The following is a 15,802-nucleotide window of genomic DNA, read 5'->3' as shown; positions in this document are numbered from 1 at the left end:
CTCGCGGCCCCTTTCTTATTGCCGAACTTCCGAGCGCGCGCGCGCGCGCGCGCTTGCGACTCTTCTCCGGGTGAAATTTACCGCGCGACTGACACGAAAAGTGCCGGCCATCCGGCGTCATTTGCATAAGCCGGTTAATAAAGAAATTTTAATTTTGAGATTAATTAAAAAACTTTTGAAATTTTCATATACCAGGCCGAGGCGAAGACGTTGATTTTAATTAACACGTTCTCGAACGTGCGCGCGCGCGTATACGCGGCGCGGTATCGCGTTATTAATTATTTTCACGATGCGGAGGCGCACGGCGACGAAATCTGAAAATGCGGAAAATTCAGTCGCGTCGCACAAAGAGAATACGCGCTACCGCGCGATATTAGCTCAAAAAATGGCCATTACTACGCCGCATAAAGCTTGATGCAATCTCTATGCTTTTTTTATTTATTCCTTCGCTTTTTTATTTTCCTCTTCATTCCCTCCCTTTTATCCTTTTTTCTTCCTTACGCAGGACGCTGTCTAGCCGAGGATAATGAAACGAAATTAGAATTAAACCGCGCTTTACAGCGCAAGCGCTTTTTTTCTGCATTTACGCCGTAAAACCAACCATATTTGTCTTCTATTTGTTTCAATTTGTTCGCTTGAAACCCCCGACCGATATCTATTTCGCGTTAATCTGTCCAGTCAGATTGTCGCGCGAGAAAAAAGGGGGAACAGATTTTTTTATCGATATATGCGTGCCGCAATATACGCAGGTTAAGAATTTATTGCGTCATCGACCGAAAAATATTCTCCGCGCAGTCGCGAAATGAAGATAAAAGTCATCATACCGGAATTAAGAGGTCGGGAACTTTTTTTCTTCGTATTTGGCAGCCTATTTTCCCGGCGATACATCAATCAGAGTTGTGCGATTTATTTGCGCGTATAGATCGTAAATCACGCGTCGTGAGCCGTCGAGCGACAGCGAGATTACCGGTGTGGGCATGTAGATTCTACGGCCCGAAAAGTGTGCGCGCAACTCACTGCCGACTATTCTTCGTGATTCTACACAGCGTTCGGGAACTCGAAGGAGAACCGGCCGGAATGAATCGTCGTCGTCGTCGTCGTCGTAGCCGTCGCTCGAGGAAAGGAAGGCGGGAATTGAAATCGTCGCGCGCGAGTGATCGATCGACTGTGGATCAAGGGAGTGCGATCTGATTCTCGCGAGACGGGAAAGCGCGGCGGTAAACAGCGATCTTCATTTTATTTCGCAGATGCGAACGTTATGAAAAACCGCGCGGGGAAATTCGATCGTAAAAGCGGCCGTCGTAAATCTACATCAGAACCCATTAAAAAGCGAGCGACGCGAGCGCACGCTGGAGAAAAAAATATCAATTCACCGGCAGGGCAGAGTAGAGTGGAGAGAGAGCGAGAGCGAGAGAGAGAGAGAGAGAGAGAGAGAGAGAAAGGGAGAGAGAGGAAGGGAGAGACAGGGCGAAAGAGAAGTGAACTAAAAACGTGCGAGGAATTTGAGAGTGGAGCGTTATCGAGCGCGATAAATTATGGAAGCTTAATTGATCACTTATAAGGCGGCGATGTGGCGGAGAGTAAGAAAAATTCAGTATTTGAAACGAGAAGCGGATCGCGCCAGACGGCTCTTATGAGACCTTTTTGTCATCGGAAGTAGAATCGTTCCTCGACAAACAATACGCTCGATCTATCAACTCTCGCGACGTTTTGCAATTTCCACGTTAATGCTTTTGCTTCATAGCTATGAAAGTAATGACGCCTCCCCGGGCGTTTAAGGCGCGCGATCGTGATCGTCTCGATCGACTTCGGCGGCATTGTCCAGCCGCTAGTTGTCATTGAGAGGAGGCAAGCAATTTATGCGTAATATACTTTGGAAAACGTCCCTCCTCCCCCACCCCTCCCTCTTGTGTGCCACTCCCCGCCCCGACGTCGTATTTAAATCGTCGTAAATAGAAACTTGCGTCACACGTATTCATCCCTCCGCTTCGACGAAACTTAGTTGCGAGCGAACATTAAGGGTCCGCCATGAACCCTCCCTCCTTGTTTTGTAAGCTCCTGCAGTAACGACAATAGCAACAGCTCAAGTTAGCAAAGCTCGGAATATAAATTAAGTTTTAAGTACAGTAGTAAACTGGATCGAATCGAATCCAAGAAGTTTCCGGATTGCTGCAATGCACCGGTCGCAACTCGGAGTCTCTCTCTCTCTCTCTCTCTCTCTCTCTCTCTCTCTCTCTCTCTCTCTCTCTCTCTCTCTCTCTCTCTCTCGGAGTTTTCGCGCGCAAACGCGTTCGTCCTTCGCCAATCCGATGCGTGCAATGTGCGCGTGTACTCGAGGCCGCAAAAGATTCAACCCTCCGTCCCCCACAGTCGCGATGTTTTTCATCCCTGAATGGTCGCGATGCGACCTCGCAGATACCTCGCTTCTTGAAGCAATTTTTCTTTCATCAGCACTCGGCTGATAGACGCTAAAACACGCAAAAGACGCAATGACGAACAAATCGGCAAGTATTAGCATGGGTAGGAAACCTCCAGGCCGTGGAGCAATAGCGATGCATCGCAGCTCGAACGTGTGTATCATCTATTGGATATCGCGCGGTGACGGAGGGTTCGGAAAACCGAGAGCTTGCCGTAACGCCGCAATCAAACGAAGAAAATATTATTGTTCACTCATCCCCCCGACGAAGGATCCGGCCATGACTCCATCTCGCAAGATGAGCGCGCTCGCGATCGCGTGTTCCATCGGCGACGAGCGTTTCCCTCCGTTATACATGAGGTGTTTGGTAACTCATGTAGCCATAGCCAGTGGAGGTATAGAACTCTGGATCAAGACGAACATAAAAGTCCCGCACCATTTTGCGATATTGGCAATAATTGTCGAGTTATTAATTATAGAAATCAAGAGCGCGACTCAGTCGATCCTGCAACTGTTGCCGCGAAGGGCGCGCGCGGTGAGCGGTAAAGACAAGACAGGCGTCGTTATTCGGCTAGTCTTATTTCGCCTCTTATTTCTACGTCTCTCCGCGCGCCGATGACAGTTGCTGGATCAACCGGGTGGCTGTAATGCTCCTGCAATCGTCTATCTCGACGCGTGCTCACCCGTCAGATTTCTATAATTAATAACTCGAAAATTAGTGTGAATAGCGCAAAACGTATGGTACGGTTTGCGTTTGTTTTAATCAGTTTTACGCCTCCATTGACTGTGGTTACATGGGTTACCAAACACTCTGTACATAACCTGTACTAACGATCCTACCTCATAGTCATCGTTCCAGCGCTCGGCCTTTCCCGCACAATTAATCGGCCGATCGCAGCGCAACAACGTGATTAGCCGCGCGATGGTATTTGGACGTCTAGTCGAGCGGAGCCACGGAGCCGAGAAAGCCGCGCTTCGCTGAAGAGATTCATTGCGAACGGTCGGCCCGCAACGTCGCGCAGCATTATGTAAATGCGCCCGTTCGTCGCGGCGACGCGAAGACCACGGCTACGATCTCGCGAACAAAGTGGCGAATTTTTTGCAGTGTATGCCGGCGCTGTGTGTACGTAAACCGGGCGAACTTGGCCGGCCGGGCGGAAGTTTGGAGATTTTTATGGGACTTGCTCTTGCGAGAGGAAAGCCCTTCTTCGTCGTGCAACTCCTCCGCCGCCTCCCTTCGCGGACTGTGCTTCAACGCAAAGCACGCGCGGAAGTGCCACGAGCGGAAGTGCTACGAGCGAAAGTTTGCGCTTAGTCCTGCAGTCTCGCGGCGCAAGACTTACTACAGTCGTGATAATTACGAGCGCGAGCTCGTTATTACGACTTACTTATCGGCGGCACGGGATTGCGCGCAGTCTTTACAGAATCGTTTCTTCCGCCGTTGACGCGGTGTCGCGCGGTTCGCGCGTGTTGACGTGTCGACGCGGCAAGAGATTGATATTCATTCGACGTTGGAAATTCAATTGTTTCATATTGCGGAACGCGCGACCAAGTCCTCTCGTAGCGGCCGGGCGGCAGTTTTTTCTCACTTCTTAGCTCGTGCAATAATGAAATGCGCAGGTCCTGGTGAATTTCTCGGAGGAGCTGGACGACGAGGTCGTCGACGTGACTGTGTTCGGCCAAGCCAGCAGGAACAGTGTGCCCAACATGTACACCAGTATGGACACCATTCACATGGACACGTTCTGAGCGCATTCGCTCGGCCCTTCCCGCTGGAGAACCGGAGGAGCAATTGGGATTAGCCTAAGTTTCATGTCCTCGGCGAAGCCTCTGCTGCTCCCTCAGAGCTCTTACGGCTCGCGAGCGCGAGCACGCGGCGATTTTCGTAGCAATTGCTGTGACAGTTTGCCTTTTCGTTCGTTCGTTGTCACGACGAAACGCGCAATATGAGCTTAAGCGAATGGACAGAGGGGGAGAAAGGATGCGCTTTGTGGTCCTCGCACGGCTTTCCCGGGGAGATTTTAGACGTCCACTCACCCGTGGGCGACATGAATTCAGATTTGGACCAGCTTCCTCAGAGGAGCAGATTTTAGAAATGCGCAGCGAGGCGCGAAACGCAACTCGACGCGGCCTCGGATCTGTAAATACTTTTTGCGGAGACTTTAATTTAGCAAGGATTCCAGAGAGTTTACTAGTATTCGTAGCGTAGAGTCTCGTCTCGGTTAGTCCGTGCGGTTTTTAGAATTATGGAATTAAGGGAGGTATACGTATATATATTTCTTTCTCTTGTTATTTCTTTCTTTTTTTCTTAATAAATGCGAGACGAAAACGCGATCCTCGCTCCATTAGTCGATTGTGAGCTCGTGATCGAAATGAGTACGCGATCGATTCAGAGCGATGCACGCTCACTAATAGGCCTTCGAACGAAAATATCCCGCGAGGTTAACCGAGCGGGGAGTCAAAACTCCCGGTTTTTGCCACCGGATGATTGCTCAATCGATTACGATCCTGTTTCAGCAAACAGGATAATATTATTCCCTCGCGCGTCCGCTAAATATCTGACACGTGCGTGTATGTCTCTCGCTCCCTACAACCTCGTACCTACATATCTCGTATGTTTTTGTGCGTGTATGCGTGTCGATTGTGTATAGTATCGTAGTAGAAATCGATGAAGTATAAAACCTTTTTTTGATTTAGCCAATAACAGCAGTCGATCTCCACTTCTGTCTCAGGACATCGTGTTTATTAATTTAAACATTAACTTAATTATTAAATTAAACCTCGACGACGTCATTCATGAGCACGAGTATGACAAAACTCGACATGTCGGTTGTTACTTTATATCACTGATCCTACACATTCCGTCAGATTTGAGAGACCAGTAAGGAACTTCGAGGTGTGTGAACATGACACAGGTTATCAATTTTTGACGCTACGAATGGTCAAACTGCTAAGTGTCGTTTTGATGAGACTTACAAAAGAACTTATTTAGGAATTACTTTTAATATTTTCAACCCCTTGTCTACATTTAATTTTCTTCCTTCTTAATTTTTAATTTCAGTATGTAGAATGTTAGATATGTAACAAACTCAACTGTAGAGAGAGAGAGAGAGAGAGAGAAAAAGAGAGATAGAGTATTATATGTATTGTGATGAACAAATATTGAATAATCTAATAAAAATTAACAGACAAATGGGTAAAAAGATCAAACAACATTATTTTTTACTAAAATTACAAACTCCTACGCCAGGAATTTGGCGGCTCAAAAGACTGCCGCCGCCGCCTTCGAGTCAACTCCAGATTGATGACAATTCAATAATTGCGATGATAACTTGGACCCGGAATATTTTATACTGATCGCTATAATCTCTCAGCAACCACAGAATATGTTTGTCATTGATTGGCGACCAGCGAGAGGTGATGACTTCACCTTTCCAAAGGTGCCCGTTGTTTTCGTATTGTCGCGCGTCACGTACCATTTCGTGACTGAGTTGTCACTTGTTGAGCCAACGAGTGATGCAAATACCACGCACGGATCATACTGCTGAGTCTTTCGCGATTCTCGTCAGATGATGAAAATATTTCGTCGACTACTTTGAACTCGTTATTTAATCGATCTCTCGTCGACATCGAGTTCGTTATCGCACGACACGCGCCCAGTGTCCTGGGATCGCGGAACGATCAAGAGCGATATATTGAATAGGAAACTGACGATATGTACAAATTATTATACGGAACGCTTCCGGTTGCAACAGACGTTCGACGAGCTCGCTGAAAATAAGGAGAGAGAGAGAGAGAGAGAGAGAGAGAGAGATATCCGAGCGAAAATTAAAAATTCGCTCGATAACCGGATACGTATAGAGTCCGCCCGTCATTATCTGACAAATAAACATAACTCGATGAATTTTTAATAATTCGTTAACTCGTAACATTTTTCTTTCCCGTGCAACGAAATATATGAATACAAACAACGGAACAATCGCCTGAAGGAATCCGAATAATTTATAACCACGGGGCTGTAAATAATTTATAAGCAGCCCCCTCTGCCCGCACAATTAGATCCTGAAATTAGCCGTTGGCCCTTCAAGTTCCACGGACATTGCGGGATTAACGCGGAGCCAAAATTTCGAATCGCGCTGACGTGGCCGCGTCGGTGGTCCGTGCCTCGCGCGATCGGCGCGTCGACGGTGCGATTTTCGCAAACGGGCGGCTCCCACGTGGGCCGCGGACACTTGCCTCTGCCCATCAATTTCCACCGCGGGCGATTATCGACGAGTACGCTTGACACAGCGCCGAGCGACTGGTTAAATATCGCGCCGCGAGAAACATATGTGCGCGGGTTAAGCGCGGAAGAAGAGCAGGATCGCCCGGGGCTTTTACTTATTTGTCCCGGACGACGACGCGAGGCGTCGATTCACGCGGAGAAACACGAAAATCGAGGTTGTCGCGTCGCGAACGGCGCGAAATTGAAAGGAGACGCGGCGATAAAGCGCGCGACGGCAGTATTTATTGCCGCGGTCGGTATAAACCGAGCACCCCGCGGAGGAGAGAAAGGATAAAAGGACACGCTCTTCTCCGGGCTGAGCTGCGTAGCAGAGTATATCGGGTGTCTTCTCGGGTTCGCGCGTCGCGCGAGCACGAGGATGTCAGACTTTATCCGTGAGCTTTTTCAGCATCGCGGTTGAGCCGTCGTCGCGGCTTCGCGCCGCGCACGAACGAGCTCGCCGAGTGGGGAATCGCGGGGAAAATCGACTTCGGCTCGTCGAGCTCGCGCGAAAAGAAAAGAAGTCCGGCCAATTTCCGGACACCCGTGTTTTCCGCCCTTTCCCCCTCGTCGAGTCACCGCTCTCGCTTATCTCTCTCTATCGCGCTGCACGGCCCTTCGACATCGCTGAACTTTCCCGTCTGTCGCGTCCTCGCGGCGAAACTTGCGCGCGGAATGTACGCGGCTGCACGGTAATAAGGAGCGTAAGAAAATTTCGACGTTGCAGATTATGGCGCCAGGGCGAGAGAACGTGTTATCTCCCCCGCGCAGGGAAATTCTCCTCGCGCTCTTCGTCGCCGTAGTCGCCGTAGTCGCGATGGTCGTCGTGTAACACCCGACCGCTTGTTTCCCGCCCGAGTCTGCGGCAACGACTTGGCCGCTGTAAAAAGCAACGGAAGAAGCGCAAACGCGCGAAGGTGCATTTCGCGGACCGCGTCCGGACGAGTCGCGCACGAGTCGACCGCTTTTATTCTCACGTGGTCGGAAAGCGAAGGACCAAATCCACCGAAATTCCGCCGCTTGCCGCGCGCTTGATTGTCCTCCAGCTCGCCGAGAGAAAGAGAGAGAGAGAGAGAGAGCGCGGGGGGGAGAGAGAGAGAGAGAGAGAGAGAGCGCGACATTTCGCACGAATCGGACACGTGTACAATTACAACAAAAGCGTTGCGGGAAAAAAGCGCGTTCAGGAAAACGCGTTAAGGAGAAGTTTAGCCGGATCGTCTACGTGCCGGGAATAACCGCGGGCTGCCGGCCGGCGATCGAGGGACGGCGCAGGGCGGGAAGAAAGAAATAAAGGGAAAGATTAAGCCGCCGTAATTCTGCCCGATACGACGGCATTTAGGCTCTCCGTCCCTCCGGGGCGGGATCAGAGGACGCCGAGGAAACGAAGCGCGGTCGATTATTCTCGGACGAGGAGCGGCCGTATCTCCGACGACGACGTCCTGGAGTTTGGCGTCGCGCAAGAAACGCCGCGTCTCACGCAGCATGCCGTCCGAGAGAGAGAGAGAGAGACGGAGGCGGGAAGACGGGAAGCAAGGGGAGAAGAAATTTTTCATCTTCCCCGTCTTTCTCCAGAAGAGCGACTCTGCGCAGAATGGCCGTTCTAAAGCGCGACTTGTAAATCAGCGTAAACAGACTAGAGACAGCGAGGAGGGCGAGGCAAAAGAATGAGGGGTAACGTCGCCTCGATAGCTCGCTCGCGCATTCAGGTAGCTATCGGCGATAAATTTCGAACTTTCCGCCGTCGCGCAGCCTCGATTTCTATACTCTGCCTCGCGATTTCAGCGAAAGGCGCGGCAAATTTCACCACCGCCGCGTCAGCCGATTCGCACATCGATTTCCGCCGAATCGCGACCGTCATCGCCGCGGATCGGCGTCTCATCGCTCGGTGTTTCTCTCGTCCCAAGTTTATCCCCGTGCCGCGTCGTCGTAAAATTTTAACGCCGCGCACGGTGCATGTATTTCCGCCTCGGCTGCCTTTGCCTTTGCTCTCAAGCCGCAGCATCGGCATAATAATGGAATAAATTGAAGTAACGAAGGCGCGCACGCGCGTGCGCTCGTTCTCGCCGCTCACGTGTGCCGCTCGCGAGACCGGGTCGTCGTCGGCTTTGCGAATACGTGGCGATTACCGTCTCGCCTGGCTGTTCCTCGAGAACGCGGCCAGACGACGGGCCGAATTAAGAGGCCGAATACGTTCCGCAGCTTCGGATAAACTTGGAAACAACTGCTGTCATTCGCAGATGCGCTCGCGCGGCCGCGCGCCGACGACGACGTCGGTGGAATATGCACGCTTACTTTACTTCAGCTACGAGCGTAGCGAAGGGATAGCAGGCAAGTGGTAGGTTGGAAGGTAAGGAAGAATGCCAGCGATACCTGTGTCTATGCGCGTGCGTGTATGTATGCAGACATACCGAAAATCTTTTGTGAGACACGGAGAATTCGCCGACTGCGCGCGACTCCACGAGGATTAAACGGCGCTGCTTATGCACCCGCCGCCGTCTGTTACCAGCACACGCTCTCGCTCTCGCTCGCCGCTCGGCGTAATTATTATACATATCCTAGCCGGAAACACACACGCACGCGTCCGCACGTCCGTTTCGCGCCGCCTCGCGCGCGTTAAGCAACCGTCTACAATGGCAGTGAGCAGTAAGAAGTAAGCAGTGAACAGTAAGAAATGGACGAAGCACAGTTGATTATTTTTGTCATAATCGACTGTGTTTGCTTTATTTCTTACCGCTTATTACGCTTACTTCTTACTGCTTACTGCCATTGTAGACGATTGGCTTTATACGCCAAGAGAGGCGGCGGCAGCGGCGCCTCTCGCGCGAGCGCGCGGATCCTTCCAGCGACGCGCGACTCGTTAAATTTTCAATCTCGGGAGCGTAAAACAGCCCGTAATTGAATCGGACAGTTTGCGCGAATCTGCCGGGCGGAAGCGATCGTTGTACAATTGGCCCGATTATATCCGGTCGCCGGTGATCGGCCGGTCGTGTCGCAGCGGACTCTTCTCCCCATTTATTCCGGTATACCGGCGTTAATTACGCGCCATTTTGTCCCGCAATAACCGTGCCGCCGCGGCGCCGCGCGCTCGCGGACGCGCGCCCCGGGATCTCTGGAATATATCTGGAATTCAGCGAGAGAGATAAATGACGAAGCGCGCGCGAGACGCGCGTCTCGCGACGCGACGAGCCGACGTTGAGAGGAGGACGCTGCGCGCCCTTCTCTTCAGCCCCGCAGCAGCCGCTCGTGTAGTCGTCGGGCGCACAATGCGCACAATTGCGCATTCACGGGGACGCGAGCGAGACAGTCGGGGCCGGCTCGAGCCTGCGCTACGTGCCAGTCCGTCTTGGTGAATGGAGATCCTTTATCAGCATCGCGTCTCTCAAGTGTCCTCCTCGCGAGACGGAGATTCCTCCCGGCGACGGCGACGGCGGCGGGCGGACGGGCGAACGAGCGAGCGAGCAAGTTAGATCGCTCGAAATAAGTCGAGAGGGTTAATCTCCCGGAGGGTGCTTTCTCGTGCGGCGCGCGATACCGCCGCGCGATCGCCGCGCGCGACGCCCGGATTCAGCCGGTATGGAGATTCGGGATCAATCGTCGGCGAAATTAAGCCCTCCGAACTCCTCCGAATCGGATAATACGATAGTCGAGCGGGCGAGCGGGATAGTTTTTGTATCCCGATGAGCTCGGCAGGAGATAGGAATACGAGATAGCGGTACACACACGCGCACGCACACACACACACATACACGTCCAGAGTTACTTTGGCTCTGCGGAATAACCACAAAAGGCTTATTAACCCCGCCGTTAGAGCCGGCTTTGCTCGACCCGTCCTGATCCCCAAAATGCGATCGCTCCGACATTTTTCAGCTCCGCGACATCGTCGGTTTCCCCGCCGCTTCGAAGGACGAACGTGCGCCCAAACGAAGAACGCGGCGGGGGGCGCAAGTCGCGTTTCAGCTCGAACGCGGTGCACGGAGAGTGCGCGGAGGAGGACGAGTCGCAAGCATCGAGAGAGCCGGGGGATCTTACTTGTTAATTTATAGTACTTTCCGCGAGAAGTCGAGCGGTCTTGGGAGTTTCCAGCTGCTGAGTTACAACAGTTCTCTGCGAGACGCTCGGCAGTCCTGCGGTCCGCCGCAGGCGCACGGTAATAACGATAAACCAAAAAGTTGTCCGATACAGCGCACTTTTTGTCCTTGAACGATAGTCACGCGGTAAAAAAAGCCCGCTCGCCCGCGGCAACGCGTGCGAATATACGAGTTCAGCATTCCCGGGATCATTACACGGACGAACGAGGTAACGCGTGGCGCAGCGGGGAGTCGCTCTTTTAATAACGCACTCCTTTTAGACGGCTCGCGTTCGCCGGGGCCGTTATTTTTGTTAGCGAGGTATTCCCTCCGGCGCGCACGCGTGCGAGAGAGAGAGAGAGAGAGAGAGAGAGAGAGAGAGAGAGAGAGAGAGAGGAGGGTCGCGCGGGCGCAGGACGCGGGGAAACGGGCGAGGGCTTTATCGCGTGGAAAATTCGAGGATACGCGATTAAATTCGTTCGCGTGTGCCGTCGAGCTTACATACAGCCCGAGCGGCAAGATAACGATAACACCATCGGCCGCGGGTATACTCCCGCGTCATTAGCAATGGAAATTTCGAGTTTCCTGTTTTTTGACTCATCGGGCCATAATATCGAGCGCGCGTGGCAGTAATGAGCGCGAAAAAGGAAAAAGGGATGCAGGTATTGAGGATGGCGGCGGCGGCGGCGGCGGTGGCGCAGGCGGTGATGCGATGCGTTGCGTTGCGTTGAGTTACGTTGCCGTTGCGGTGCGCGATGCGATACGATGCGGCCGCGCCGGGAATAAACAATAATTATACATCCCGTAGATTTCTGTTTACGGTGCATGCGAGCCGCATTAATCGCGTGAGTATCGATTTATCGTTTTAGCGCTGACGAACGCGAAGAAGCGACGTCGGCCGCGAAATACGAGCACGCGATCGGACGAATCGTTAAGCGACATAATATAAACGACGAAAGCCTTTCTCTGTCGCTCTCTCTCTCTCTCTCTCTCTCTCTCTGTGTGTGTGTGTGTGTGTGTGTGTGTGTGTCTCTAGGTGACGAGCGAGCAATGTTTTGGTAGATGTGGCGTATCGAACGCGCGCAATGCGGATCTGTAAGCGTCGATTCAATTAAGGCGAATGCTCGTTCGGTGTCTCGTAGCGATTGATGGAGGCGTGTCTAATTAGATCGATTCTCGCTACTGAATCCGCCGTGGGATAATACAAGCAGACACGGCGGCAATCCATCTTGCGCGAGTCTAAGTTACGTAACTTTATGTAACTTTGAGTTAAGTAAACCCTCTTCATCCTCCCCTTCCGATACCCTCGTGTCCCTCGTGTATCGATTTTGCGCATCCACAATGCGCGCGATTGTGCCCGGCCATGTCGAAAGAAGAGAGAAAGAGAAGAGAGAAGGGGAGAAGGAGAGAAGGAAGGAAAGAGACCGATTGTACACCGCCCGATGCGTATTGAAAAGAAAAGGAAGAAAAGAACGAAGCCTGTTTCTCGTTGCGAAAAACTCGTAAAGCGCGTCGCGTCCGGCCGATTCGTTTCTCTCTTTCTCTCTCATCGTGAAGCCGGAAGACGGGACATCGTGTCGCGACTCGCCACTTGTCGGAGAGAACTCTGCATTTGGAAAAAGAGGGAAAAAATGATTCGCCTCACAAGACACATACCGGCGGCGAGTCCGAAGGGGGGGGGGGGGCGCAGCACGGACTTGGAGCGGCTTTGGAGCGCGCTCGCATTATTCAGCCCGCGGCATAACGCGGTTACCGTCGTCGGCAGCGCGCGACGCTTCGGAATGCGCTGTTGACGCAAATCTGCATACCGTAATTCAATCAGTTCTCATCCGCCGCCGCCGACGTCCTGCCCCCGCATGGCTCTCTGTGCCCGCGCGCCCGTGCTCCTGCTCGCGACCGTACGTGCGTTTAATTAGATCGATCCCCCTTTGCCGAATTCGTCTTGTGGCGCAACCTCAGTCTCACCAAGATGGTAACGATCCATCACGGCGTCGGTAGGTGTTCGCCATTTAACCTGCCTGCCACTAGATCACGAAGACGAAGACGAGCCTGTGAGGCCAGGACGAGAAGAGAGGCGCGGGAGGGGAGGCTGGGTGCCGCGTTGATCAAGATTAATCGTATGCAAATTACGCGAGCATCGGCTAGAGGATTCCGCGAGTTCTTGGGACTTGCACGTCCTGGAAGGAGGGGGGTGGGGTGGGTGGGCAGCAGAGGTACACGAGGTAGAAGGGAGAGCGGCGGAAGACGCGAGGAAGATCGAAGACCGCCTCCTCGTCGAGATCATACTGGGATCCCGGGTAATTGAAAAGACACGGGAAATTCTGTTCGCCGCGGGAGTTCTGCTCCGATGCCTGTCGCTGATAAAGAAGAGCGTGCGGCTCGCGATATCGACTTTTCGCGACGGCTCGGCTCGGCGACGCTCAGCGAGTACGAATTACATTCATAACGGCGTCTAACGTGAGGCTCTCGATACGTGGCTCCGAACTGAACGGGGGGAGGGGAGGAGCTCTTCCGAGATCCCTCGTTGTTCTTCCCCGGCTCGTAACCCCCGAGAGACATTTTCTTCGAGGAGACACGTATTTCTCTCCGCTGTTTCTCTCCACCGTTCCGAAAGTTTAATCCGCGGGAACGCGCACGGTCTCCGGGACGTTTCCTTTCTCTTAATACCGGAATACGTCTCGCATAATAGGGAGAGACGCAAGAAGAGAGGAAGAAGAAAAAGAAGAGGAGTCGCGCTGAATCTCAAGGAGAGGAACGCGCCCTTTCTCCCCTTATAATGTAATTGGCTCCCGACCGCAAGAGTAAGTCTTTTAATTAACGAAGCAGCCTGTTCCCGCGCTACCGGAAAACGCTTAACGTTTATTCCAAACGCGACCCCGTTCGGTCAACTCGCCGTTTACCGAATTCCCATCTCGGAATGGGCTCTCACCGTCAACAATTCGCGCTAAGCCGGCGCGTTTCCGACTCCGAAGGAGGGATTACGCGACTCCAGCGAGAGCTGCAGAAAATTATTTAATCGAGACACTCGCCCCCGCCCCCTTCCCCGGGGGGACCAATCACACAAACAGATTTCGCTCTGTTTACTCACAAACTTCCGTGTGTCTCGGCGGAGCCGGAGAGAACTCGCGGGAAAGACGCTCGTTAAGAATTCCGTTGCTCCGACGAAATTTCACATCGAGTGGACGTGAACAGGGGGGAGAAAGAGAGCGGGAGAGGAACCGGGCGAAAAGAGGAAATGAAAAGAAAGAAATTCGAAAAAATTCGACCGGAGCAGGGGACAAGTCGCGGTCTGCCTAGGTGGTTGTCAGCCAGGCGGCAGCGGCGACGACGACGCCGGCGGCGGCGGCGGCGACGGAGACGGCGGCGGCGGCGGCAGCGGAGACGGCGGCGGCAGAGTGGGGTGAGTCGAATGTATAAAGCCGACACTTAGGTCTGCCCAGAGTGTACACACAGGCAGACGTATGACCGAGCCGCTATGAACACGCACTCTACATAACCATACACACACACACACACACACACACAACACACGAGTCACGTAATGTGACGAGCGTGGTAGATAGCGTAAACGGTGATATACATAGAGGTTCTGGCGGCAGGGGGGTCAGTGTAAAACTGCCTTCTGCCCGTAACGTTTCGAACGTATCCGAGTGTGAAGCATCGTTAGCGTTCGGACTCTCTCGCTGTACGAAGCCGTACATCCTGCCGAGCCACTATCGCGACGGCCCCCGGCGCCCAGAGGGGCCCCTGCATCCCTCACCCTGAAGAACAGCCGCCACCACTCTTTGGGTCTGCCGTTATTTCAGCGGCGGGAGGAGGTGAGTGTGGAGCTACTTGCTGCTGCCGTTGCCGCTGCTGCCGCTGCTGCTGCTGCTAGCTGCGGGAAGCACAACGATCAATTTCGAAGAAAATTCGGTTACTAGTCGTCGTTTTACGTAACGTGGCCGGGCAGGTGAGGCGGATTCAGTTCGTGTTTCGCGTTTGGTAATTGGAGAGCGCGCCGGCGAAACGCGAGAGCTCGTGAAAGATCGATCCGGCGAAGTCAGCTGAGAGCGATTTTGGTAGACCGCGAGGAGAATACGAGCTTACGTGCATCATACGGAAAGAGAGAGAGAGAGAGAGAGAGAGAGAGAGAGAGAGAGAAAGAGAGAGAGAGAGAGAGAGAGAGAGAGAGAGAGAGAGAGAGAGAGAGAGAGAGAGAGAGAGAGAGAGAGCACGTCGGGCTTCCTCGCGTTGGAATTACAAGCCGTACTTGTTAATCGTCGCTTTATCGGGGGCTGCGAGGGGCAAAAATTACGCTCCCTCGTGCAATGGTTTATGTCACGCCGATCGATAGGCTGCACGACCGTGGACGGGAGAGGTGGATTTCGTTCCGCTTTGCCATCGGTCCTCTCTGACGCGCGGTTCCACGGAGCTTCGGCCTCGGAATAAAATCGCACAGCGGACCTCTCGACTCGCAAGGGAGACGCTGTTGATCTTTGTATTTGCTTTATTCTTACGTGACGAATACGAATACGGGGTCGCAGCGAAGAGGAATTATGCGAGTTCGTGTGCGCGCGGGGGAGGGCATCGGTAGAGGTTTATCGGTGGGTATTACCGAACGAAAGTCGACGACTGTGTGTTGGTGGGAGCGCGATTATACATACGTCTCTATGGAAAATCGTATGCCATAAATTTGCCTGGGCTGGCCTGGAGGCCGTGGCGCTACGTGCGAATAAATCAACGCCGGCGGGCAGCTTGCGGCGAAAAAATTCAATCAAACAAACAAACGTGTCATCGAGCAAGTGCGCGCGAAACGAATGACTCGCCGGCCTGGCTTACCGATAGCAGACGATATTTGACGATATTCCGCCGTTGTAATATGACGCTCGGTATTATCAAATTTATTGACCGTCGGGAGAGAGTACAGTGAAAAAGCGCCGATTGGCGATCGACCGGCGGCTCGGCGGTTCAGTGAAATATTTCATTTCCGGAAAAGCGTGCGGCGTGTGCAACTTGAAAATGCGCGTCAGACACGCGGGGACAACAAGGCATTATTTAACGTGTGTAATTTGA

General features: G+C 52.8%; 2 protein-coding genes across 6 annotated transcripts in view; both read left to right on the top strand.

The window, feature by feature from the left end:
- ldd (lipid droplet defective) overlaps positions 1 to 5,565 on the top strand; it is a 38,453-nt gene extending 32,888 nt beyond the window's left edge. Inside the window, exon 50 of one of the 2 annotated variants that reach the window (XM_019841614.2) lies at positions 4,037 to 5,565. In XM_019841614.2, coding sequence (XP_019697173.1) covers positions 4,037 to 4,165 — 129 coding nt within the window. In that variant the 3' untranslated portion in view covers positions 4,166 to 5,565. The remainder of the gene's footprint in view (positions 1 to 4,036) is intronic. The other variant, XM_025303246.1, reaches the window with a different exon arrangement.
- Positions 5,566 to 14,226: 8,661 nt separating this feature from the next.
- Mdr49 (Multi drug resistance 49) overlaps positions 14,227 to 15,802 on the top strand; it is a 58,628-nt gene continuing 57,052 nt past the window's right edge. For all 4 annotated transcript variants that reach the window (XM_019841617.2, XM_025303305.1, XM_011141690.2 and 1 more), the window contains exon 1: positions 14,227 to 14,565. The gene's annotated coding sequence lies outside the window, so the exon portion shown is untranslated. The remainder of the gene's footprint in view (positions 14,566 to 15,802) is intronic.

Source organism: Harpegnathos saltator, unplaced genomic scaffold (assembly GCF_003227715.2).
Source record: "Harpegnathos saltator strain DR-91 unplaced genomic scaffold, Hsal_v8.6 scaffold539, whole genome shotgun sequence".
NCBI lineage: Eukaryota > Metazoa > Arthropoda > Insecta > Hymenoptera > Formicidae > Harpegnathos > Harpegnathos saltator.
Note: the sequence above shows the minus strand (reverse complement) of the source record. Positions and strands in the feature narration are given on the sequence as shown.